Source organism: Anabrus simplex, chromosome 1 (genome assembly GCF_040414725.1).
Source record: "Anabrus simplex isolate iqAnaSimp1 chromosome 1, ASM4041472v1, whole genome shotgun sequence".
Lineage (NCBI taxonomy): Eukaryota > Metazoa > Arthropoda > Insecta > Orthoptera > Tettigoniidae > Anabrus > Anabrus simplex.
In genome coordinates, this window is record NC_090265.1 from 1,164,077,565 (window position 1) to 1,164,100,012 (window position 22,448).

At 37.2% G+C, this 22,448-nt stretch overlaps 1 protein-coding gene across 1 annotated transcript in view; it reads left to right on the forward strand.

Annotated features, from left to right (window-relative positions):
• RanBP3 (ran-binding protein 3) overlaps positions 1–22,448 on the forward strand; it is a 345,810-nt gene that overhangs the window by 129,936 nt on the left and 193,426 nt on the right. Inside the window, exons 8-9 of the mRNA XM_068225428.1 lie at positions 1,587–1,815; positions 5,446–5,521. Coding sequence (XP_068081529.1) covers positions 1,587–1,815; positions 5,446–5,521 — 305 coding nt within the window. The remainder of the gene's footprint in view (positions 1–1,586; positions 1,816–5,445; positions 5,522–22,448) is intronic.

A 22,448-nucleotide genomic window follows, 5' to 3' on the forward strand; every position in this document is an offset into this window, starting at 1 on the left:
GCAAGTCAGTGCTTGTTCTGTACCCAATCCTTTGTTTACATGGCCTGCCTGCTTTCTCCAGCAAGTCAAGTGCTTGTTCTACATCTGACATTAGAGGTGAGTCTCATAAATAACATTTCTCCTTTTTAATTTCTTTTCTATATATTTACTCATTCCTAATTCTGGCTATCATTTCCAGATTTACTTCTTTGCCTGAGGTCCTTAAGTCAACTTAAAGACATCTTATTGTGACAAGAAGATCATAACCTTAATTTCTGTTATTATATACTGTATATTTTAATGTTATAATTATTCCTACATCATTGTCTTTGTATGGTATACATATGTTTTAGTTATCACATGATTTGTTTAATTTTTATTTGGCTGAAGATGGCCACTAAGTGGCTGAAACTAGTCCCAAGACTTATGTAATATAATTTACTTGATGTATTGTGTTGAAAAGGTATATTAATTCTTATTATAGCATTTCAGTATGGAGCAAATTGAATTTATAGATTATAAACACTGCACCTGGAGCAAGGAATGATCGAGAAAACCAACAGGCTTAAGTACCTGGGAGAATGGCTGGAACCCAATCTCTCCAAAGGAGTAGCATTATTACCTCGAGTTAACAAGCTAGAACTGGCACACCGTCTGACCAAAAACACCTACAATAAAAAGTGTCTCAAAACACTAAATTGAAGTTCTACCAGACAGTCATTTGCCTTATATGCTTCAGAATTTCTAATATTCAACAGGAAGGGACTCCCGGACAAGTTTGAAATTCAGGAGGGAAAAATATTGAGGAAGATATTAACAGTCAAGTAAGGGAATGAATACAAAAGGCGACCCAACCAAGAACTTGTTCATTGGCTTGATGACTTTCCTATTCTTCCAAAATCTCTTCATGAACTCAGTGTTGCCTCTTCCGTTCTTCTGCTAGTTTCTACCACAAATGTGTGTTTATTTACTGAGGTCTTGAAGACTTTTCATGATGTCTTTCCCAATGTTCATTTCATTCAGGTCTCCTTGTGTTTCATCCAGCCAATTTATTCTCCTGTTTTGGTAGTTTATACATTGAATAAACTTTTATGAGTATTATTATCCACCCTAAAAATGCATCCAAAAAATTTCAAATGTCTCCACCATACAGTATTGATGAAACTATCTGTGTAACTATAAAGGTCTGCAGTTCGCCTTTTGATTCAGATTCCGTCTTGTTTGAGGCCAGAAATTTTTCTAAGAATTTTACATTCTTGTTTTTCAATATCTGCAATTTTAGAATGACCTCCTAAAGTTAAGCTTCTGGTAGAATAACTGTTTTGTAATGTTTCAATTTAGCATTATGTGATATTATTATTATTATTATTATTATTATTATTATTATTATTATTATTATTATTATTATTATTATTATTATTATTATTATTATTATTATTACAACTCTGTTAAACCAGTGTTTGATTATTTTATCATTTCAATTCCAGAGGCTGATATCCTCTGAAGTAAGTTCTTTATGATGTCATCATCATATTCATCATCATCATAATAGATAAATCTAATTTTTCTGTTGGTGATGCTATAATTTATTATCTGTTTGTTGACAGCAACTGTATCTCCAGAGAAGGATGCAGCCCAAATAAGTGATCACAGGACCAAGATAAGTAAAAGTGGTGACACTCCACCATCAGATAAGACGAAGGTCAGCGATGAAGACAGTATATCACAACCTGAAAGTAGTAATGATAGTAATGCTGCACTTCCAAGCAGTAGACTGGTAGCTACACCAAAGTTTGTTCCTCTAGGCTCACCAGCCACACATAAAGATGACTCAAGGTAGGGAGACTGTTGCTTCTCTCTTCATCTTATATAAACTTAGATTATAAGTTGTAAACTATTACTTTTTTAGTTATTATCTTTCCTCTATGATAATTTCAACTATAATCTGTTCCTGTGTCTTTTGCTTAGTTGTGGGTAAATGTGGTAAGAGGTAAGGTCTGAAATCCACCAATAAAGAAAAGAATATAGTAATGCAGTGAGGTACCTAAAAGACATACAAATTTAGACACTCCCTGGTAGAGTTTTTCACCACTTCAAACACACATGTTTGTACTTTATAATATGCACCGCATTGGCCCTTAGTAACTTATGAGTAGAGCCCGGAATTTTATGCACTAATAGGTTAGAATGCAAACTTACTGAAGTGAGAAGCAAGTGTAGTCTATCTTCACAACGATTATGCTATGGGGTTTGCATAAACATTAGGGGTATGGCCCATCAAAACCCCTATAATTTATGTTACTCTTTCTACATTGTGGAACAGCGGGTGGCCAGCATTTCCTACTAACAAAATTAGTTTGCAATCTAACCTATTACCCCATGATAATCCGGGCTTTACTTATGAGCAATCTTTCTAAGACTTAGGTCTAAATACTTATAAAGACTCATTCACTCTTGGAGGTAAACAACACGACAAGGACGAATTAGATTGTGCTCAGAACATATTATGAATTTCCTGGCCTTAAGCACTATGTACAAGACACAGATTTACACAAGAGGCACGAGGAAAAATAAATAAGGTAGGGGATTACCTGGCACAGACACAGAGAACCTGCACAGTGGAACTTTAATTATATTATAAGTAGTAAGGGCCAAGGTACCTAGAGGTTTAAAGCTGAGGAAGTAGTTGCAGAGAGGGTAGAAACATGATACCTTACATAATTTATGATGCCTATGTGCATATTCAACATTCACTAAATACATACAAAGTCCTTCCAGAATATACAATAAAAAAATTGAGACAGATAGGGAAGTCATTAGAAAATCATGCCAAGGTTGGCAACAGTAATAATGATAATATTGGTAATAATGAAAGACTATGAGGTAGAAATATATAGAGCTTTGGAGCATAATTAAGGAAACTTATGTAAGTACGTACTCTCCCCTTAAAACAACAGTACTACATTGATTTGTTACCATATTAGCTTAGCCAAAAAGAAGAATTCTTAGGAAAACTATCCCCTAAACACACAAGTTTATAATGAAGAAAACAATGAAAAATTACATAGGAATAGTAAACCGTAAAACTAAAAAAACTGCAAGTGGAACCTTAGAATTGAGCATTGCCATAATACTTAACTAATAACAAGAGTACCATAAATAAGCAAAGAGACAGTTTCCCTCTAGACAAACTCCTAGCAATTATTTCTAGCATAACACAAGCCCCGTTTCAATATTTAGGACTAAATATACTTGTACTGGTAACTGAGGTACAAATTTGTTCTCAACTATTAGTCATCAGACCCAACCAGAACACGTCTTGTGTATGCCTTTGGGGAGACAGGCCGGTCCATAGCCACTGGACGGACAGAACACGAGGCACACACATCTTCAACAGCTCTCGAAATCAGCCATAGCTGAACATACATCACACTGTAGATGTCTCATCCTGTTCTATGAATCCAAGCTACCTGCCTCCAACTGTCACTTTCACCACAGAAAAATCAGAGGAGGCATAGAAATTTGCAAACATCCGATAACTAAAATAGCGATTAGGGATTGCAGCTGTCTAACATCTGGAAACTAATACTAAAAGGACCAGGAGAACACTAGCCCAAAGAACAGCATTTTCACTGTGTAGTCTGACTAATGAAATTTATACTCCTCCTTTTCTCCCCTCTGTCAGTTATCCTTGACAAAGCCTACTGGAATGATGGTGAAACATGGGCCACTCACCAACTCGGGACTTGGCACAACAGCCCGAAGCACTGTGGACAATAGCATTTGATGGTTGCTATATCAACTTCCAGTCTTATGAACTGCATCATAATGGTTATTTTTTCATGTTTCTAAACTTTACTACTGAAATTTGTTTAATGCTTTATAATGAAGTTGCCTTCATTGCAGAGCTTACTTGAGGGTTCAGGTTATCAATGTTCATTCAGTAGTTTATGACTATGAATCTTTGATATTAAGTGAACCAAAGCTATAAACTTTTGAAAACTCTTTGCCGTTCCTAACTCTCCAGGGCGCTCAAATTTTATGACTCGCCTGCCATGCTGAATGCTCCAGAGCTCTTGTCACACATGTGGTCATTAGTAGTGTGTTGACAGATATATTGAAGTGTCTTTTGTCACCATGCTGCATTTGCATGACACAGAAAGCTCTCAGCACTTTATTGACAGTCTTTCCTGCATTTCATAATCAGACCTAGTTATCGTTTTGCAGTTAGAGATTATTCATGTTCAAGTTCACACCATGTTGTATACTTCTTGTGAAGTAGTGTTGAAAGGTTTGAAGAATGCAAAATTGGAGATGTGTTAGAAATTAGTGGAGACAGTGAGCTTTCTAGTAGTGGTTCAGAATTGTATTATGATGATTGTAGTAGTGAGAATGATGAAAATAGTGAACAAATATTGTGTGAAGACCAAGGCACAGGGATACAGAGGAATGTTTCTAGTGGTACCTGGAGTCATGGTCATAATTTTGAGCATAATAATAATAATAATAATAATTGTATGGTCTCAGCTACCATGTGCAGACATTTTAGTTTGATGCCATCTGGCTGTCTGCTCGTCAATTTCGATGTTCTGTTTTACTCTAGGCTTACTAGATGGCAGACAGAGTAAACCGAAACTCTCTTGGTTGTCTGTGGCTGACATTTAATTAATTTTGTCGGATAAACACCAAATGTGTCACCAGAGATCTTCTACATGCTGACATCTTGGCATAGAGTGTCAAATGGACTTTCATCTGCCCTTTAAAAATCCGACTACCTCTGTTTGGTTTGAATCCACCTTCTGGGGATATGGGGGCCAGCACTCTACTGATCCACAGAGGCAGTGTTTTTCATGGAGTGGAAACATGGGAAAATGATGCTAGTCCAGATCACATTTTACCTTCTGGGAGTTCAGAAAAATAGTTTTTTGGATTATTTGTGGGATGGGAATTTTATCAGCTTGAAGCAAAGCAGACGAATATTCATGGTGAATATTTACTAAGAAAAACTGGCACTCTTGATACTGGCTGGCAAGGCACTAACACTGATGAAATAAGGGCATATGTAGGTGTTCTAATTTATACGGGTTTGATTGTTTTACAAAAAATCAACGATTACTTCCTAGGAGACTTTTGCATGTGCCCATGAGTATGGCAGGCAATGACACTGAAATAGTGCAGGAAACTTGAGCAATATTTAGATTCAAAATTAGGGTGAATAAAATTACATACATACTGATCATTGAGAAATGAAATGCAAAATAAATTTCATTTATATCTGTATTTGTTTGACTTCTATGTTATTTTCTTTAAATTGTGGTATTTATGCTGCTGTGTGTATTGGGATTTAAATGCCCATCAGAAAACACTGTAATTCCGGCTGGGCGCTGCCCTTAAATAGCGAACGGCAAAGGGTTAATGTTCAAATATACTTGAAAGAAAACTATTGCTGTATACTTCCTTTTTCAGTTCCTCAGGAGCAGCATCAGCTGCACCTTCTGCTGTAACTGGCTTTGTGTTTGGGCAGAACCTGCATGAAAGAGTTGTAAGTACCATCAAGATTGGCTTTAGATAAGCTTTTCTTTATTTTATTTATTGCAAAATAAATACATCTGTCTGGCAGTCCTGGTTACTGTAAAGATCCAGAATATAATGCAAATACATTATAGTAGATGAGCAGTGATATTACATTAGGTCCATTTGTCTTGATTACAATAAGCAATATACTATACATACATCGAATATCAGAGTCATAAATTGATAATGTGCAGTAACAAGTACAGTAGAAGTCTGTTATAGCGAGATTTCATAATGACGAAAAATGTTCTCACTATAGCGGATTATTGTTTTGTCTCATTTTTCGTAAAAGTCAGGAATAACCCCATAAAGATAAAAATTTGTATGAAATGGCAATCAGTTTGTTCAAAACATGCATTTTTGCGGATGATATCCACACTACGGCATACTGTCTTGTTATTTTCCAAATTCTGATACTACATGAATGTGTGTGTTGAATTTCATTCTAAAATATAACACTCCAGAGGCTTCTGTGGCAAACATTTCAGTTTTCTTATTCAAACAGTGTCACCTAACCTAACATGATTGTATATATCATGAAAACATTTCAAATGCCATTAGAGAAGCGATAACCACTCGGTTTAAATTTACATGGGAATTGCCTTTCTGAAATTTAACCAGAGGCGAGAAAATATGAACTATCCTCCGAAATCAGTGATGCACCATGCCATATCTTGAGGTGTACCACATTCTTACTTAATTTCAGTATATAGTACAGAATGTAAGGGATCGTTTACTTCGGCCTTTATTTCTAACGTGTTATTTATGATACACATTTATTACGAAAACGTGTTATGCTCTTTCATTTCAAATTTTCTTTAGAAAACAGCATTCCATGGGTATTATTAATCAACTTCGCCTTTGACTATTGATGAGAGAGCTCGCTAGAGCACATAGTGAGGAAACTATACCGTAGATGATCGATTGCATTCTCTGGGAAACGTTTCAGTTTCGTTATTCAAACAGCTTCACTTAACCTAACTTAACCATATATGTATCATGAAAACATATTTCAAGCGTCAATAGAGAAATCATATAACCTTCTCACTATAAATTTACATGGGAATAGCCTTTCCGAAATGTAACCAGACTCGAGAAAATATAAAGTAACTTCTGAAATCAGTGATGCACTCTTCCATATTTTGAGGTGTTTAGTCATCATTATCATCGGTTTGCCTTTCCAGCGAGCTGGGTAGGGTGTTTGAAAACGAGCGTCTTCCAAAGTTGCCTATACTAAAACATTTTGTTGTCCAAGTAATTGAGATTAGTGGTATTTATTTACAATTTTTACACTGAGTAGTTCCGTAGGCGTTCGCTAGATTACAAGCTGTAATTTAGGACTGCGTGAAAGAAAAGGTATCTTTTTTAAAAATATTATTGTTAAAATATCAGTGGGTTTGTTCATAAAATACTTACAAAGATGGGATATTAAAAAGTCATAACTTCGGCAGTGGTTATATTAGTGCAGGCAATTGGCAGGGTATCATATTTCAAATAATAGTTCAACTGTTCCACATATCACGAAGATAATAAATTCTTTAAATAATGTGATACTGTTGTAAATTTTGTTCATAGGAAAGGATCTCAACAGAATATACACTATTTCATTAGTGAAATAGTTAACAGTCGTATTATTATCGATTGTCACTCTTCATATTCAAATATTGCATTGTTGGCCACATCGTGAACAAAGAGTGTAGTATTGTCAAGAAAATATAAATAAAAATCAGCTGATTCTTGTATTCCGATCATTTGTAATACTGAGTACCGTCAAACGGGGCGATTTCGGACACAGTGGTGGTTTCGGACAGTATGGTAGATTTTCCGTATCTTGTCGCATAACAGCGAGCCGCCGGTGCTTTGTATTTCCGCGCGCATTTTAGTTTGACCTTGAGGTCATGTTTCCCGTGTTCTGTGCTTTTTATTACGAATCGAATTCATACTTTGGAAAATTTCCCATATGCACTGGCATTGTTGAAAGTTCATGCATTATCGTTAAGTGGATACTTTTGATTGTCGCGGTCGGAATGAATGCATTATAACTATGGTTCTTAGTGAGATCAACTGACTGAAGTGTTTATAAACGATTGCTGTGGAATTTTGGTGTGATTTAGTGAAAAATAGTGTTTTACGCACATTTTACTGAAAACTGGAAGTGGTCTGGGTGATTTCGGACAATGCCTAGAAATTATCAGAGGCAGAAAGAAGTTTCTTCGAGGGGTAATTACGAACCAAAATTATTACAAAAAGCCGTACGTGATATTAAAATTGGCAAGTTGTCTTATACGAAAGCATTTGATTTCTATGGTATGCCTTGGTCCACCCTACAAAATAAAGCGCGGAATGTACATCCAAAATATGGGAAGACAACCAGTGCTAAATGAGGAAGAAGGAAATGCTTAAGGAAGCTCATTTAAATCTAAGAATTTCATTTTTGTCCGTATTGAACTGAGAATGGAAGTTAGGAAACTTAAAAGGGTCCACCTTTTCAATACAATAAATGTTATAGTTTATTTACAACATATATTTACATTTGGGACTAGTTTCGACGCTGTTTGGCGTCATCTTCAGCCAACATGTGGGAAATAGGCCAGCATGTAGACATTTATATTACACAAGGCGTTGCATTAAACAATGCACATCTTACGAGGAGATAAAAACAGGGACGAATATAGAAACAAATGAATCGTTGAGAAAGCAAAAGTTATACATATTAAAAATAACCTTAACCACACATCTTGCAGTGCGAAAATATTTGCCTTGAATGATTCCTGAATACAAAACGCACACGCACACACTTCTGAAGAGCCAGCAGGCAGGAAAAAGTAAGGTGAAACCTTAAGAGTTCTTCTGAGAAGAGTTCATCATTTTTCTATGTTCCGACTAACTAATGAAGTCTCCCTTGAGTTCCTGATAAACATACACAACAGGAAATTCTCCTTCACTCTCAAAAAAGCTATAAAGAACAACGGTAAATTGCATTTTAAATATTGTGCAGAGACGTGAAAGCATGATCTTGAGCATGATATAACTTCTTCATTTAACCCATTTTTTACACAAGGTGTTACATTAAACAATACACATCTTACGAGGAGATAAAAACAGGGACGAATATAGAAACAAATGAATCGTTGAGAAAGCAAAAGTTATACATATTAAAAATAACCTTAACCACACATCTTGCAGTTCGAAAATATTTGCCTTGAATGATTCCTGAATACAAAACGCACGCACACACACTTCTGAAGAGCCAGCAGGCAGGAAAAAGTAAGGTGAAACCTTAAGAGTTCTTCTGAGAAGCGTTCATCATTTTTTCTATGTTCCGACTAAGTAATGAAGTCTCCCTTGAGTTCCTGATAAACATACACAACAGGAAATTCTCCTTCACTCTCAACAATAGCTATAAAGACCAACAGTAAATTGTATTTTAAATACTGTGCAGAGACATGAAAGCATGATCTTGAACATGATATAACTTCTTTGAAAGTCTCTCTCTATATTACATAGCTTCATTAACACCACCATTCTGTAGATGCATAAAATAATCTTGTAATCTTCACAGGTCCGGTATTCAGCTCGACAAGAATATAAAATTGGTATTAAGGAATACATTTTCTGAGAGTTTGGAGGTAGACTGTGCCAGTATTTGTGGTGTATTGTTGCAGCGTTACGTGTAGGGTGGGGGCAGGTTTCTATGATGTTTATTGCGGGACATAAGGCGGTAAAGCTATGGCGCGAGATGAAGAGGAACAGAGCGTGTTGGATAGTTTAGGTCTGGGGAGCGGCCATTGTTGGATTAGGAGGGGAGAGGGATGGTGCGGTAGGGGAGGAGGAGTGGAAGGAGGGGAAATATGGAGGGTGATGTGGTGAAAGTGTGTGGCGTGACAAAGTATTATGCATAATGTGAAAGACAGATCTGTTTTTCGGGATATTCATGTTTTTGAAAAATTCAATGAGAAAGTCAAATAGGATCTTTGTTTTCTCTGAGATATCATTTCAGTTTAGGTTGGGATTGAAATATTGGTCTAAATGAATATAGAGGTTTTCAGTGATCATGCTTTCATGTCTCTGCACAGTATTTAAAATACAATTTACCGTTGGTCTTTATAGCTATTGTTGAGAGTGAAGGAGAATTTCCTGTTGTGTATGTTTATCAGGAACTCAAGGGAGACTTCATTACTTAGTCGGAACATAGAAAAAATGATGAACTCTTCTCAGAAGAACTCTTAAGGTTTCACCTTACTTTTTCCTGCCTGCTGGCTCTTCAGAAGTGTGTGCGCGTGCGTTTTGTATTCAGGAATCATTCAAGGCAAATATTTTTGCACTGCAAGATGTGTGGTTAAGGTTATTTTTAATATGTATAACTTTTGCTTTCTCAACGATTCATTTGTTTCTATATTCGTCCCTGTTTTTATCTCCTCGTAAGATGTGTATTGTTTAATGTAACACCTTGTGTAAAAAATGGGTTAAATGAAGAAGTTATATCATGCTCAAGATCATGCTTTCACGTCTCTGCACAGTATTTAAAATGCAATTTACCGTTGTTCTTTATAGCTATTTGAGAGTGAAGGAGAATTTCCTGTTGTGTATGTTTATCAGGAACTCAAGGGAGACTTCATTAGTTAGTCGGAACATAGAAAAATGATGAACTCTTCTCAGAAGAACTCTTAAGGTTTCACCTTACTTTTTCCTGCCTGCTGGCTCTTCAGAAGTGTGTGCGCATGCGTTTTGTATTCAGGAATCATTCAAGGCAAATATTTTCGCACTGCAAGATGTGTGGTTAAGGTTATTTTTAATATGTATAACTTCTGCTTTCTCAATGATTCATTTGTTTCTATATTCGTCCCTGTTTTTATCTGCTCGTAAGATGTGTATTGTTTAATGCAACGCCTTGTGTAATATAAATGTCTACATGCTGGCCTATTTCCCACATTTTGGCTGAAGATGACGCCAAACAGCGTCGAAACTAGTCCCAAGTGTAAATATATGTTGTAAATAAACTATAACATTTATTGTATTGAAAGGTGGACCCTTTTAAGTTTCCTATCTTCCATAAGGAAGCTCGTCACCCTCCGGCCATGCTCCAACACAACCTGCTGCTTCCCCCCGCCGCCGCAAATAAAATGTTCTTCCTGGGAAGTCAAATTTTGGCTGTGACTTCCGCCGAGATGAAAGCGCTGACAGCAGCTGTGAAAATGAATGTAATGAAGCACACAATGAATGTAATGACGTTCTGGTGTTGCAAGAAGAGGCTTTCCTTGTTGCAGATTATAAATACAAGTTGAGGAACAAAGAGCATACAGGCAATATTTGAGCCTGGCCTGAAATATTCGTTCAAGGGATGTGGATGTCAGATACTTGCTCCCATATAAAAACAGCAGAAAAGTGTTTTATGTTGCCTAACATCCCTACTGAGGATACAATAACTAAAGAACAAATTTAGAAAATACTCCAGTCCAAGCTGTGAAGAGAGGAATGTTTATTTTTAAGGAAAACGTATTTTAGATATATAGGCCGTAGAAACTACATGCTCATTGTATCGACGTTTTTTCCTCTGAGATTTGTAGCGTTTATAAGAGAAATTATTAAGATTTTTCAGTAGGATCTCTGTACAATTTATAACTATTAATATTTCAATTTAGACCAGAAAACTTTATATTTACCTTGTCAGAAAAAAGATTGATCAGTAACACATTACATTTATCATTACAATGATTTTAACCAGCTAGTCATATTTTGGACACCCTCAGAGCACTTTATATATCACAAAACTAAAGCAAAAAGAACGAATTGAAACAAAGGACTATTTATGTCTGATATCACCTAATACTCTTTGAAACTTCGGACAGCGGTTTAAAATGCATGTGCATCCGAAATCACCCCGAAGTACGAGGTGAATTCGGACACTACTTTTTGTTTTTTCAGGAAAACCTGCGCTGGCATATATTTTTCGTTTGTAGGGTATTGCATTAACCCGGGAACGCCGGAGTTTTCAATTTTCGTTTTTTTAATTTTTTGTTTAATATACCCAGCATTCACATATCAGAGAACATTTAAAAGTCATTTTTCTAAAAATTGATTCGTTGGTTTTTAAATGAGGGCCTGGTACCATACGGTACCGCACGGCGCTTGACATAGCTTTTGGTTGGAACATAAAAATTGTTACCTCTTTAGAATACCATGGAACTGAATGCTTAATATTGTTACAGAATATCACTTACAAATTACTGAGCAATAAACAAAAGAAGAAACGGTGTTTATAGGTTTATTTGTGATATCCCTTTGGAATTCCGAAATATAACATTAGCTCAGACGTGACATATCTTTAGGAAATACGAGTAATATTATTTCAGCTTTTCTTATTTAGTCACCCATTTCCACTCTTCACTAGTTTAGAATGGCAAAATGCTGTTTACACAAACGCCCACACTACACGTGACGCATTCTGTGCGGCCGCGGAATTCGCATTCGTTCGCCGCACAACTCCTGCTTTGGTTTGTCGGAGCGATATAGTGATGTACACCATTGAATCTCAAGGTGTCAGATACACTAAGAAGTGTAAACAACTGCATTTATTTACCTTAAAATACCACCCAAATATATGTGTCGTAATAAATATTTTGCACCTACCCTTTTCTGATTGTGGTACTTACACATAGCTACTTAGAAGGAAAATGCCGATGAAATTTTCATTTCTTCGGGGTTATTTTTCGTTTGTAAAAAGCATATACCGGTAGTTGTTGACTTCAGAGCACAAGAAATTCATAATTTCATCGTAAAGAAAACCCTCATATTTCGGTCGGCATCATATATCGAAAAGTGGAAAATTTCGCACTAGGGAATTGGAGTGAAATTGGGCCATACGCCATCCAGGTATCTGGTGGATGAGGTGATGATTTCGCTCTCTTCCCGGGCCATGAATCATTATCGGACATGGATTATCTACTCCTGTGCGGAATTTGTTGCTTTAGCACTATTTCTGCTGGTACCCGTGATTGACCTCCCGTAAGGTTATCTGCGAGACCCCCTTCATCTTCCTCGGATAATACCTTAGATTCCAGTGGTTCAGTATGTCATGCCGTTTAATTTTTAAAAGTAAAATATACAATTATAGATTTTTATGACACACATAAATCATTATTTGCAACTACAGTATGAATTGTTACCCTTAGAAGTAAGGAGGAGAAAGTAAACAGAGAGGCATGGTAAGCGCCGTGCGGTACCATACGGTACCAACGGAATAATTTGTATCATAACAGCTGACACAGGAATGCTGACCAATTGCTTGTTATTTCAATTCATGGACTTATATTTCAAGACAATAAATCACATGATACAAAATCGTATTCTCAATATTTATAAACAAAGTAAAGCAACTTACTTTAGACAGGTAGTCATTTTTATTCCTCTCGACACGATCTCAAATTACAAGCAGTTGTTGCCGCAAACAAATACTCAAATAAAACCTTTTGTTGATTTTAGGCATTGTAGAGAGTATCTCCTTGACAATGTAAAGCGAAGTTGCCAGATTTATGGCGCGAGTAAGGATCAGTATGAGAAAATCAGAAGTAAGGCGCACTGGTACTATACGGTACCGCACGGCGTTGCCGGGTTAATTGGATATATTCCTCATTATAAGGATGATAAACAATACAATTTAAGATTCCCTTCATGAGTTAAGGCGAAAATAACCTCAAAACTGTCTGAAATCACCCCGTTTGACGGTAGGTGGTTAAAGTATCCGTAATTTATATTTCGCACCGTCGATCTTTCAGTATTTATGAGCGGTTAGCCAATAATAATCAAGTTCCTATATCCCCATAATTGCAATTCAAGCCCCTGGCGTAGTTTTGACAGAAGTATTATTGAGAAATTATTATAGACAACCTTGTATTTTTCAGTATTTAAGGGCACTTTTATTCTCTGTCCTATGGAGTAGGGAAAATAATAGTAATCCACCAGCTGTAATAATCACATAACCACATTTCAGTTGAGGATTGTAGTGTAGATACGGTATATTAGATAGTATCTTGCCTGTTATATTCATGTGTATCTTTGTGTACAGTAACCCTTTTAATACTTTAGCATTTCTATTATAACATAGTAGGATAAAGTAGTACTAATAATAATTTCGAACTTTAGGATTAATTGCAATTTTCATTTCTATTTGTGCTTAGTAATACCTGCCATTAGGATACATCTGAACATAGTTTAAAAACTATTGTAGTGTATTGTAGTAACTTATTACAAAATTAGAATGCTTATTCTATTATTTTGAGTAGTCTTGCAAATTTCAAATATTAATTGTAATTTCCATTTCTGTTCGTGCTTAGTAATAACCTGTTGTAATTAGGATACGTCTGAACTAGTTTTAAAGTTTGTAGTGTATAGTAGTATCTGAACATAGTTGGAACGTAGTTTAAAATTATTGTAGTGTATTATAGTATCTTTAGTGTGGTTATTGTGTTACTGTGAAATATTTGTGTAGTATAGTATCTCTAGTAACTCTCTTAATAACTTAAAATTCTGTTGTAGTAATTAGGGTAGACTTCACTACAGTTTAGAATTGTGTAATTCTTGTGTATTACTTTTGGTTTTCAGTAATTAACACCAATTTTCATTCTGTTAGGGTGTTGTAGGAATAAAATTTCTTACTACTAAGTAGTATTGTAGTGTAGTAGTAGCCTATATTAATTACCTTATTGTCGTGTGATCTTTGTGAAATATCCTAGTCAATATTTCTTTCCTTTCATTTTTATTTTGTACAGAATAAGTAATTTTATTTTTTCTTTTCCTTTCATTATTCCGTAAAGAATGGTTAAGGAGTGCAAGTGTAGAAACTGTGGGTGTGGCGAGGCATTAAGGAGTATGAGGGTGGAGTTGGATATTTTGAGGGAGATAGTTAAGATTCTCTCAGAGGACAGGAAGGAAAGTAGGTCTCCCTGAAAAAATGTACAGGGTACAGTAGGTGTAAAAGAGGGATGGGAAAGAAAGGGGGGAATTGTAGAAGACAGGTGATCTGTTTTTTAAAGGGAAGGAGATTGCAGGCTAAGGGCTCTATTCAAGATCAGAATTCAGGACAGGTGTCTGAGAAATCGGTACGAATCACTGCAGGTAGAACAGTCGAGGGAAGATGAGAAACAGGGAATTGTTGCTGAAAAGTGTGGAAGTAAGAGCAAGGGAAAAGGTAGGAAAGGGAAATGTGAAGTAGTGGATAGGAAAAGACAGGTGGGACAGGATCATGGAGGGAGAAAAGAGAGGAGGAAGTAGCTTCTGCGGCTGTCAGGAAAGATAGGGCCGACTAGGACGGGAGGGGATCAAATGTGGTGGGTAGGGTTGAGGCTCTGGTAATGGGAGATTCCATCGATATACATGTGGGGAAAGCGTGTGGAGGAAAGGGAACCAGGGTAGAGTGTTATCCAGGAATTATGTTGAGGCAGTTGTTGATGGAAGTAGAAGAGGAGGAGGAGGGGAAAGAGAAGGTGGTAGTGTTTCACGTTAGTACCAACAACGTAAGGCAAGCAGGTATAAGTACCAACATAGTTGGGGATGTGTGGTATCTGGTAAATGCAGCATGGGTGAAGTTTAAGGTGCGGAAATTGTTATCAGTGGAATATTGTGTAGGAGGGATACTGACAGGAAGGTGATTGGGGATTTAAATGAGACTATGGAGTGGGTATGTGGGAAACTGGGAGTGAGATTTCTAGATATTAATGGATGGATAGGAGATAGGGATACGTGCTCAGATGGCTTCACTTCAACCGCAGTGGTACATATAAGTTAGGAAATTTGTTTAGAAGGATTATAGGGAGGTACATTCAGGGAAACGGGGTGATCTAGGGAGTGGTAATAAGGGTACAGGGAACTGGAAGTCAAGTAGGGATTACATAAAAAAGTTAGTGCTCAACTGTAGAGGTATTGTAAAGAAAGGAATGGAATTAAGTAATTTGATAAATATACACTTAGTAGTTGAATCATGGCTGAGAAATTATATAATGTGTACCGGACGGTCCACCCCAACCCCGTGCATTAAATGAAGCGCCTTGAAGAACGCTATCTAACACATAAAGTTTGCAACAACTATTTTAAGAAATTCGGCCTTTTCTCCATAGATGTCTCTATTAAAAAACTGATGTCATGCACTCTGGTGTAAAGTGTAACTACTAAAAATTTTTAAAAAAATTTGTATTTATAGGTTCTCTGAAATGAATCGATTATTCTTTGTTTTTGATATTTCAAAGTTTGCTACACTTCTAACCTATCCTGCCAGTTTTGGAGTCTGGCCAATCAGAAATTTTATGTATTTAATTTTCAACCAATCACATACTTTTTGTCACTTTTCGACTGTCCAATAAAAAGTAGAGGGTGTGTCTGGACTTAGTCCAGAGCCTACTCGAACCTTCCTCTCGGGTATAAAAGCTGACACCTTTTCGAGCTAACTTGTCTTATTGATCGTATTGTTACTGAGTGTGTGTGTTAAGGTAAGACCGAACACCAATGTCTGAAAAAAAAAATAGTATGACTTTTTTCGTTTATTGACTTGTGTTAAAATTTGGACTTTAGTGAACATTTTGGTGTATTATTTATATAGAAATTCATCCTAGAAGTATTTTTAATTATTTTTTAAATTTACATCTAAACTGCATGGATTTTCGTTTCATGTTGCACCAATTGGTATAGTCATTGATATATCAGGAACTTCTTGACCTAGAAGGCTGTGGTTTGGCTCATTTTAAAATTCTGAAAGTTGACTATACTGTTGTGCTGTTAAGATGTGTGCCTACTATTGTTTACAAACAAATAATTGGCAATAAAATTATATGTTTATTGAATTCTTGTTGTGGATTCACATTTCTTTCAGTTTTTTAATAATATCATCTGGACCAGGGTTTGTGGGATATAATACATTTAATACATTTAAGTTAGGGGTCTCAGATGCTGTAATAACCTTAAATCATGGGAATTCAGCCAGACTTAAGGTTCTTGAAGAACTGGGAGTAGAAATAGGAAAACATATAGCATCTGGATTGAAAGTGCTTGACAGGTTAAGGGTGCAAAAAGCAGAATTTGCGGCAAATCTGGCAACAAAAGAAGCAAGAAAGAAGAAAAAAGGAGCAGATTAGCCAGTGACGAGTCCGATTATGGTGCTGGATGCTTCTAATTGGTCTAGGAAAACATATAGGGTAACTTTTAAGATACTTTTTTCACTCTTCAACTTTGGAGTTGATTTTCTTGAAACTTAAAAAATCTCAATAAATGTTCCTTTTTCTTCAAAACTATACAATGTATAACCATGAAATTTTGACATGTACTTAATGTGTATGCAATACAGCTGGGGATCTACAATCAGCGACTAATACCTTGAGAGTTACGACTCATTGTTCACGATTTTTTAAAATAGGAATGTATCTTTTCAACAAAAAAATCATTACTCCCACATTTATTGAAGCACAGTTCCGATTGTAGGTGTTGAGGAATATACTGTAAAAGTGTAATGCATTTATCTTTAGCAGTTTCTGGAAAAAAGAACATAAATTATACAAAAATAACATTGGCAAGATAGGATATTAGGTCTTATCTTAAGAGAGGAGGCGGGAGCCTCATTCATTTGCAAGCAGAACATCAGCTAAGATAATGGCCACCATTTTTCTAACTCAGTGGTTATCTCTGCAAGCTGACTCAAGGGGAAGGTTTCCTATCCTTAATTATGTAACCGTAAATTTTCTAAAATGTAAACTTTTCTTTCTTTTTCTCATGTAAAAGTTCAAGTAAGTCAAGAGTACTTAATGGAAATCCGGGGATAGAGAGTGCGTTACCCTTTCAAACTCCCCTTCAATTTAATTTGGAGGTGACTACGAGTTTGTAACTGTTTTCACTATTGTAAATTGTAACTTATCTTGTCCATCTAGTCACCTCGGTAATTTAGGATTAGCCTCTGTATTGTCGGGCCACAAGCCCAAGTAGGGTTTTAATCTGTAATTTCAAATCTTAAGGAGCGCAAGTATCTGCCTCCATAGCTTTTTTTGAGTTTTGGCCCAGTAACTTTAACCTGTACTTTTTCACGAAGGTCCAGTAGAATGGGTATTTGATACCCCTGTGTTATTTCTTCTATGTAAACAACTAATACGGTCTCGTAAATTGTAGGTTGTCCCTAGAGAGGCCTGAAGGTGTAAATTTTATGGAGCAAAGATGCTCTAATCACAAATGTAAAAGTTAAAGTTAAAGTTTGCCTTGAGTAGGCTGTAAGGGTTTGGGAGCGCAGTCTCCTTGGTAGAATTATAGAGCATAGAGGCTCTTCTGGTAATGTAAAATATATTTGTGTAAATATTGAATGGTGCCTTTGGAAGGCCGTATCTTGTAACCTTTGGAGCAAAGGTGCTTGTGAAAATTGTGTGATTTAAATTGGGAGATCAAACCAAGTGCAAATGTAGTGATGTAGGGATTTTGTAAATTGAGAGCTTGAAGCTCGAATTTTGTAACTAACCTTACTGGGATTTTCTGTTCTTTCCTACTTTGTACCAAACTAGCTCTGTACCTGAAATCTTGTTCTTTTGCCTAGCGAATAGTTTTGTTAAAATTTAAAATCCGAAAAGAAATATAACCTTTATTTTTAAAATTTTAAATTAATCTTTGACTGTTGTAGACCAATTCAAGCCAGCACCTTCTTTCACCTATCTGTTCCACGCAAACACGGTAACAAGTAGTAGCAGAGCGTGGTTGAATGGGTCTGAATAAAGCCCACTTTTGACGGCTAAACATAGAATTCGCTCCGAACTCTAAAAATTTTCTCGGCTGCTGGAATTTTTCAAAATTTTTACATTTTTCTGTCAACATGTCTGGCCTTGTGAAGTCCTTGCACCCGGGGACTTGCACAAGGAGGAATTAATCTATGAGCTCCTAATTAGGAAGGTCCAGTCTGAAGGCACGGTTGTGGCAGACATTGCCAAACTTAAGAAGTCGTTAAAACTTCCTATTTATATCCCGGTATTTGTGGGAAAATACATTGATGAGGCTATGTCCACTATCGCTGATAATACCACCGAGCTAGCGTCTGTAGTTAGTTTTTTTGAAGTGAGTGACCCTTCTGCCAACCAACTTAAGAGAGTTCAAGCTAGACTGATTCATTTTCATAATAGAGCTCGCGACATATCGTCTCTAAAACTGAAGGATGATCATGCTAAGGAAGCTAGTAACTTGGTCGAACATGTATCGGATATGTCTAATAGGGTTAGTCAACTGTTGTCGGAGGCCGCTAGTGCTAAAAGCGACCATGTTCCTGTGGTGTATTTATCTATGGAAGAGGATTCTAGTAAATCTATTGAAAGTAGGGAATCTGTGGCAACTCAACAAACATCTGCCTGATCGTGTCAAGTGTGTGACCATCTAAGACAACTTCCACCTTTATTTTTGAGTAATGCAGTGTTTGAATCTCCTCAACCTCAAATGACGTCCCCTATTATGTCGCCAGGTTTCGGCAGCTTGCCCCACCCATTAGTTATGTTGCTTAAAGGCATATCCAAGTTTTCCATTAATTCCACTAATGAAGTGATTTCTTTCCCAAGGTTCTTAGTAGAATTTCAAGACCATACGCTAGTTTTTGCTCTGTCTCATTCTCAAATCCTTCAAATAATTTACCCCTATTCAGCAGGTGTCCTATTAGACAAAATTGTAAAAGCAATAGCTGACAAGATCTTCCATAGAAGACTTCCACGCTCACCTCCTGGCAAACTTTATCCTGGCTAGAGCTATGTCATTGTTAATTCAGAAGTACTATTTTAGAATACAGCGGTTAGACGAAAATCTCACTGACTTTATTCAAGATATAAAGTTTTACACCAGGGTTTTCGCTCTTCATTTTCCAGAAGATCAGATTGTCCAAACGATTTTTGAAGGTATCTCTCCGCCCTATAGGTCGTGCCTATGTTTTGCATCTCGGCCTCGAACCTTCTCGGAACTGGAGGCCATGGCAGTTTCAGCCGAAGGCGTAAGGTTTGCCGATACCTTACGAGTCGCCAAGGAGCCCTCTCCGTCATCAAACTCTTCTCGGCCACCACCTCGCCGAACATTTCCTACACGCAAGTGTTTTGCATGTGGATAAACAGAACACTAGGATTAAGTGTCCCTTGGTCAAATCAAGCGGAAATAGGAACAGAGCTAGTACGTCTCAAGGGTACTTCAAGTGCGGGTCATTTGCCCATCTGGCTAAAAATTGCGCTTCAAGTAACACCACACCATCTTGTTCAACTTCTGGTGCTGCCTCCATGATTCCAAGTGATAGAAAGTGACTAGCGTACTTGGCTGAGTCACAGTATTCACCTTCCATAGGCTCAGCCCCCGTTAGATCAGGGAACGAATCATTCAAGGATAAGACCATCTAATCTATCATTTGAAAGCCCTAGGGAATGCCTGAGAATTGTGGCAGAGACCCCAGGATTCGTGCCATTTCTGAAAATTGATGTAAATAACGAACCAGTCATGGCTCTATTAGACTCAGAAAACGTGAGTTCCCATTATTTCTGAAGAGTGGTATTCTAAATTAAAAACCTGTTGTAAATTTCCAGACTATTATTCCTCTTCTGTTAAATGTGTTTCGGCTAACTAATCTCCATTAAAAATTTTAAGTTTCATTTTTGCTAAAGTTTGCATTTTAAAGTTCACCTGGAAAGTAAGTTGTTTGTGGCTAAACAATTGTCTTGCCCTGCAATATTGGGGGCCAATTTCATGTCTAATACTGGTCTTGTGCTCGACATTCGGAGCAAGTTGTGCACCTTCAAGTTTGCTTTTAACTGTAATATTCCCCTTTTGAAATGTAATTCTGTGTCATGTTCATGTGTTTTGCCTACCCAGAGCGAGATGTCGTTAGATCTTTGGACATCTACCTGAGGAGCAGGCTGAAAGTATTAGAAGGTTGTATCAGTCTTTCCCTGACATATTTTCAGATACCCTTGGCGTTACTGACCTTATTGAATATAAGGTTGAGTTACAGATTCTATCCCAGTCGGGTTTCCACCTTATAGGTTGTCCCCACGTAAAATGAAGGTCCTTAAGGAAATCATCGATCAGATGTTAAAGGATGATATTATTCTTGTACCGAAACCTCAGGGTGGCTTCAGGCCTGTGATTGATTACAGGGCTTTAAACTCTAAGTTGGTGTTACAATCTGTGCCCCTACCAGATGTTCATTGTTTATTTTTCATGGTTTCGCAAAGCAAAGTTCTTTACCATCTTAGACCTTAATCAGGCATATAATCAGATTCCTCTAGCGGAAGAATCCAAGCATCTAATGGCTTTCGTCACGGATTGTAATCTGTATGAATACAACCGTGTGCCCTTTATGCTCCCTATGGGTGCAGCTGTTCTTACTAGACTGATAGATAGGGTCTTCTCTGACATCAAATTCGAATATCTGTATCATTAACTCTATGATGTTGTATTTTCAGAGACCTTCGAAGAGCACTTAGATCATCTGAAGGAAGTCCTCAATCGCCTTCAGAAGGCTGGGCTGACTGTTAAACTATCTAAGGTAGCTTTTGCTAACCCTTCTATGTTGTTCTTGGGACATATTGTGTCGTCCGATGATGTTTCCATAGACTATTCCAGAACACAGGCTATCCGTGACTTCAATTCTCCTAAGGACATCAAAGGAATTGCTAGATTCATAGGCATGGTGAATTTCTTCCTAACTTCGCTAACAGGGCGGCGCCCCTGAACCTACTGCGTACGAAAGGTGTCAAATTTGAATGGGGGCCGTCGCAGCAAGCTGCTTTTGAAGACCTTAAATTAGCTCTTTGTAATGCCCCTGTATTGTTCCGCCTTTATCTGGAACATGTCAAATTTGAATTAGAGACTGACAACCAAGCCTTAAGTTGGGTATTAGCTAGGCCCGTCGTACTGGACGTATCGCCCGTTGGGCTATCAGGATCTCGGCATTCCAATTTGATGTGCGACACATTAGAGGATCAGAAAATGTAATTGCTGATGGACTAAGCCGCATGTTTTCCAATGAGTTTGAGACCAGTGAACAGGAAGATAGTTCTCTTCTTCTCACGCCCATACTTTCATGTATTAATGCTATTCTGACTGATGCCCCTATGTTATTTCGGGATATTGAGAAATATCAACGTGAAGATCCAGTGCTGGCTCCTATAATGGAAACCTTTCCTTCTGAGGAACATGTGCTCCCTTATTTATTGAGGAATGGGGTTTTGTGTTGTTCTTTGAGGCATGATCAGAAGATGAAGGTAGTAATCCCTGCTGTGCTTGTACCCATGATCTTCAACTACTATCATGAGACCCCATTAGGGGGGCATTTAGGCATCTTCAAAACTTGGGAAAAGATCAGGGAAATGTTTATTTGGGACAGTATGGATGGTGAAATCCAAGAAATGTTTAAAGCTTGTAAATCTTGCTTGCTTAGTAAGCCCACCTTGTCTACTAAGCTACAACTATTGTCATCGCACCAGGCATCTCGCCCCATGGAACGTTTATACATGGCTACGTTGGACCCTTACCCCAATCAAAGGGGAATGGGAATAAATTCATTCTCCTATAGTAGATGGCTTCACTAGATTTTCATGGTTGTTTCCGGCTAAGCTGGCCACCGCTCAGTCTACAATTTCTTGTCTTAATATTATCTTTGCTTCTTTTGGTTCCTGTCAATATATTGTTTCACACCTAACTTATTTTGAAAATTCTGTTTTGATCTGCCCATATCTTATGTAACTACTTCCGCTTATTACACTCAACCATCTCCGGCTGAGCAGGTCAATCATAATCTTCGATCTGCTTTGATTGCCTTTCATCATGAAGATCATTCCAGGTGGGATACTTCCTTGCATTGGTTATCGTTTGCCCTAAATTTGGCTGTTCATGAGTCCCACAACTTCGCTCCGGGA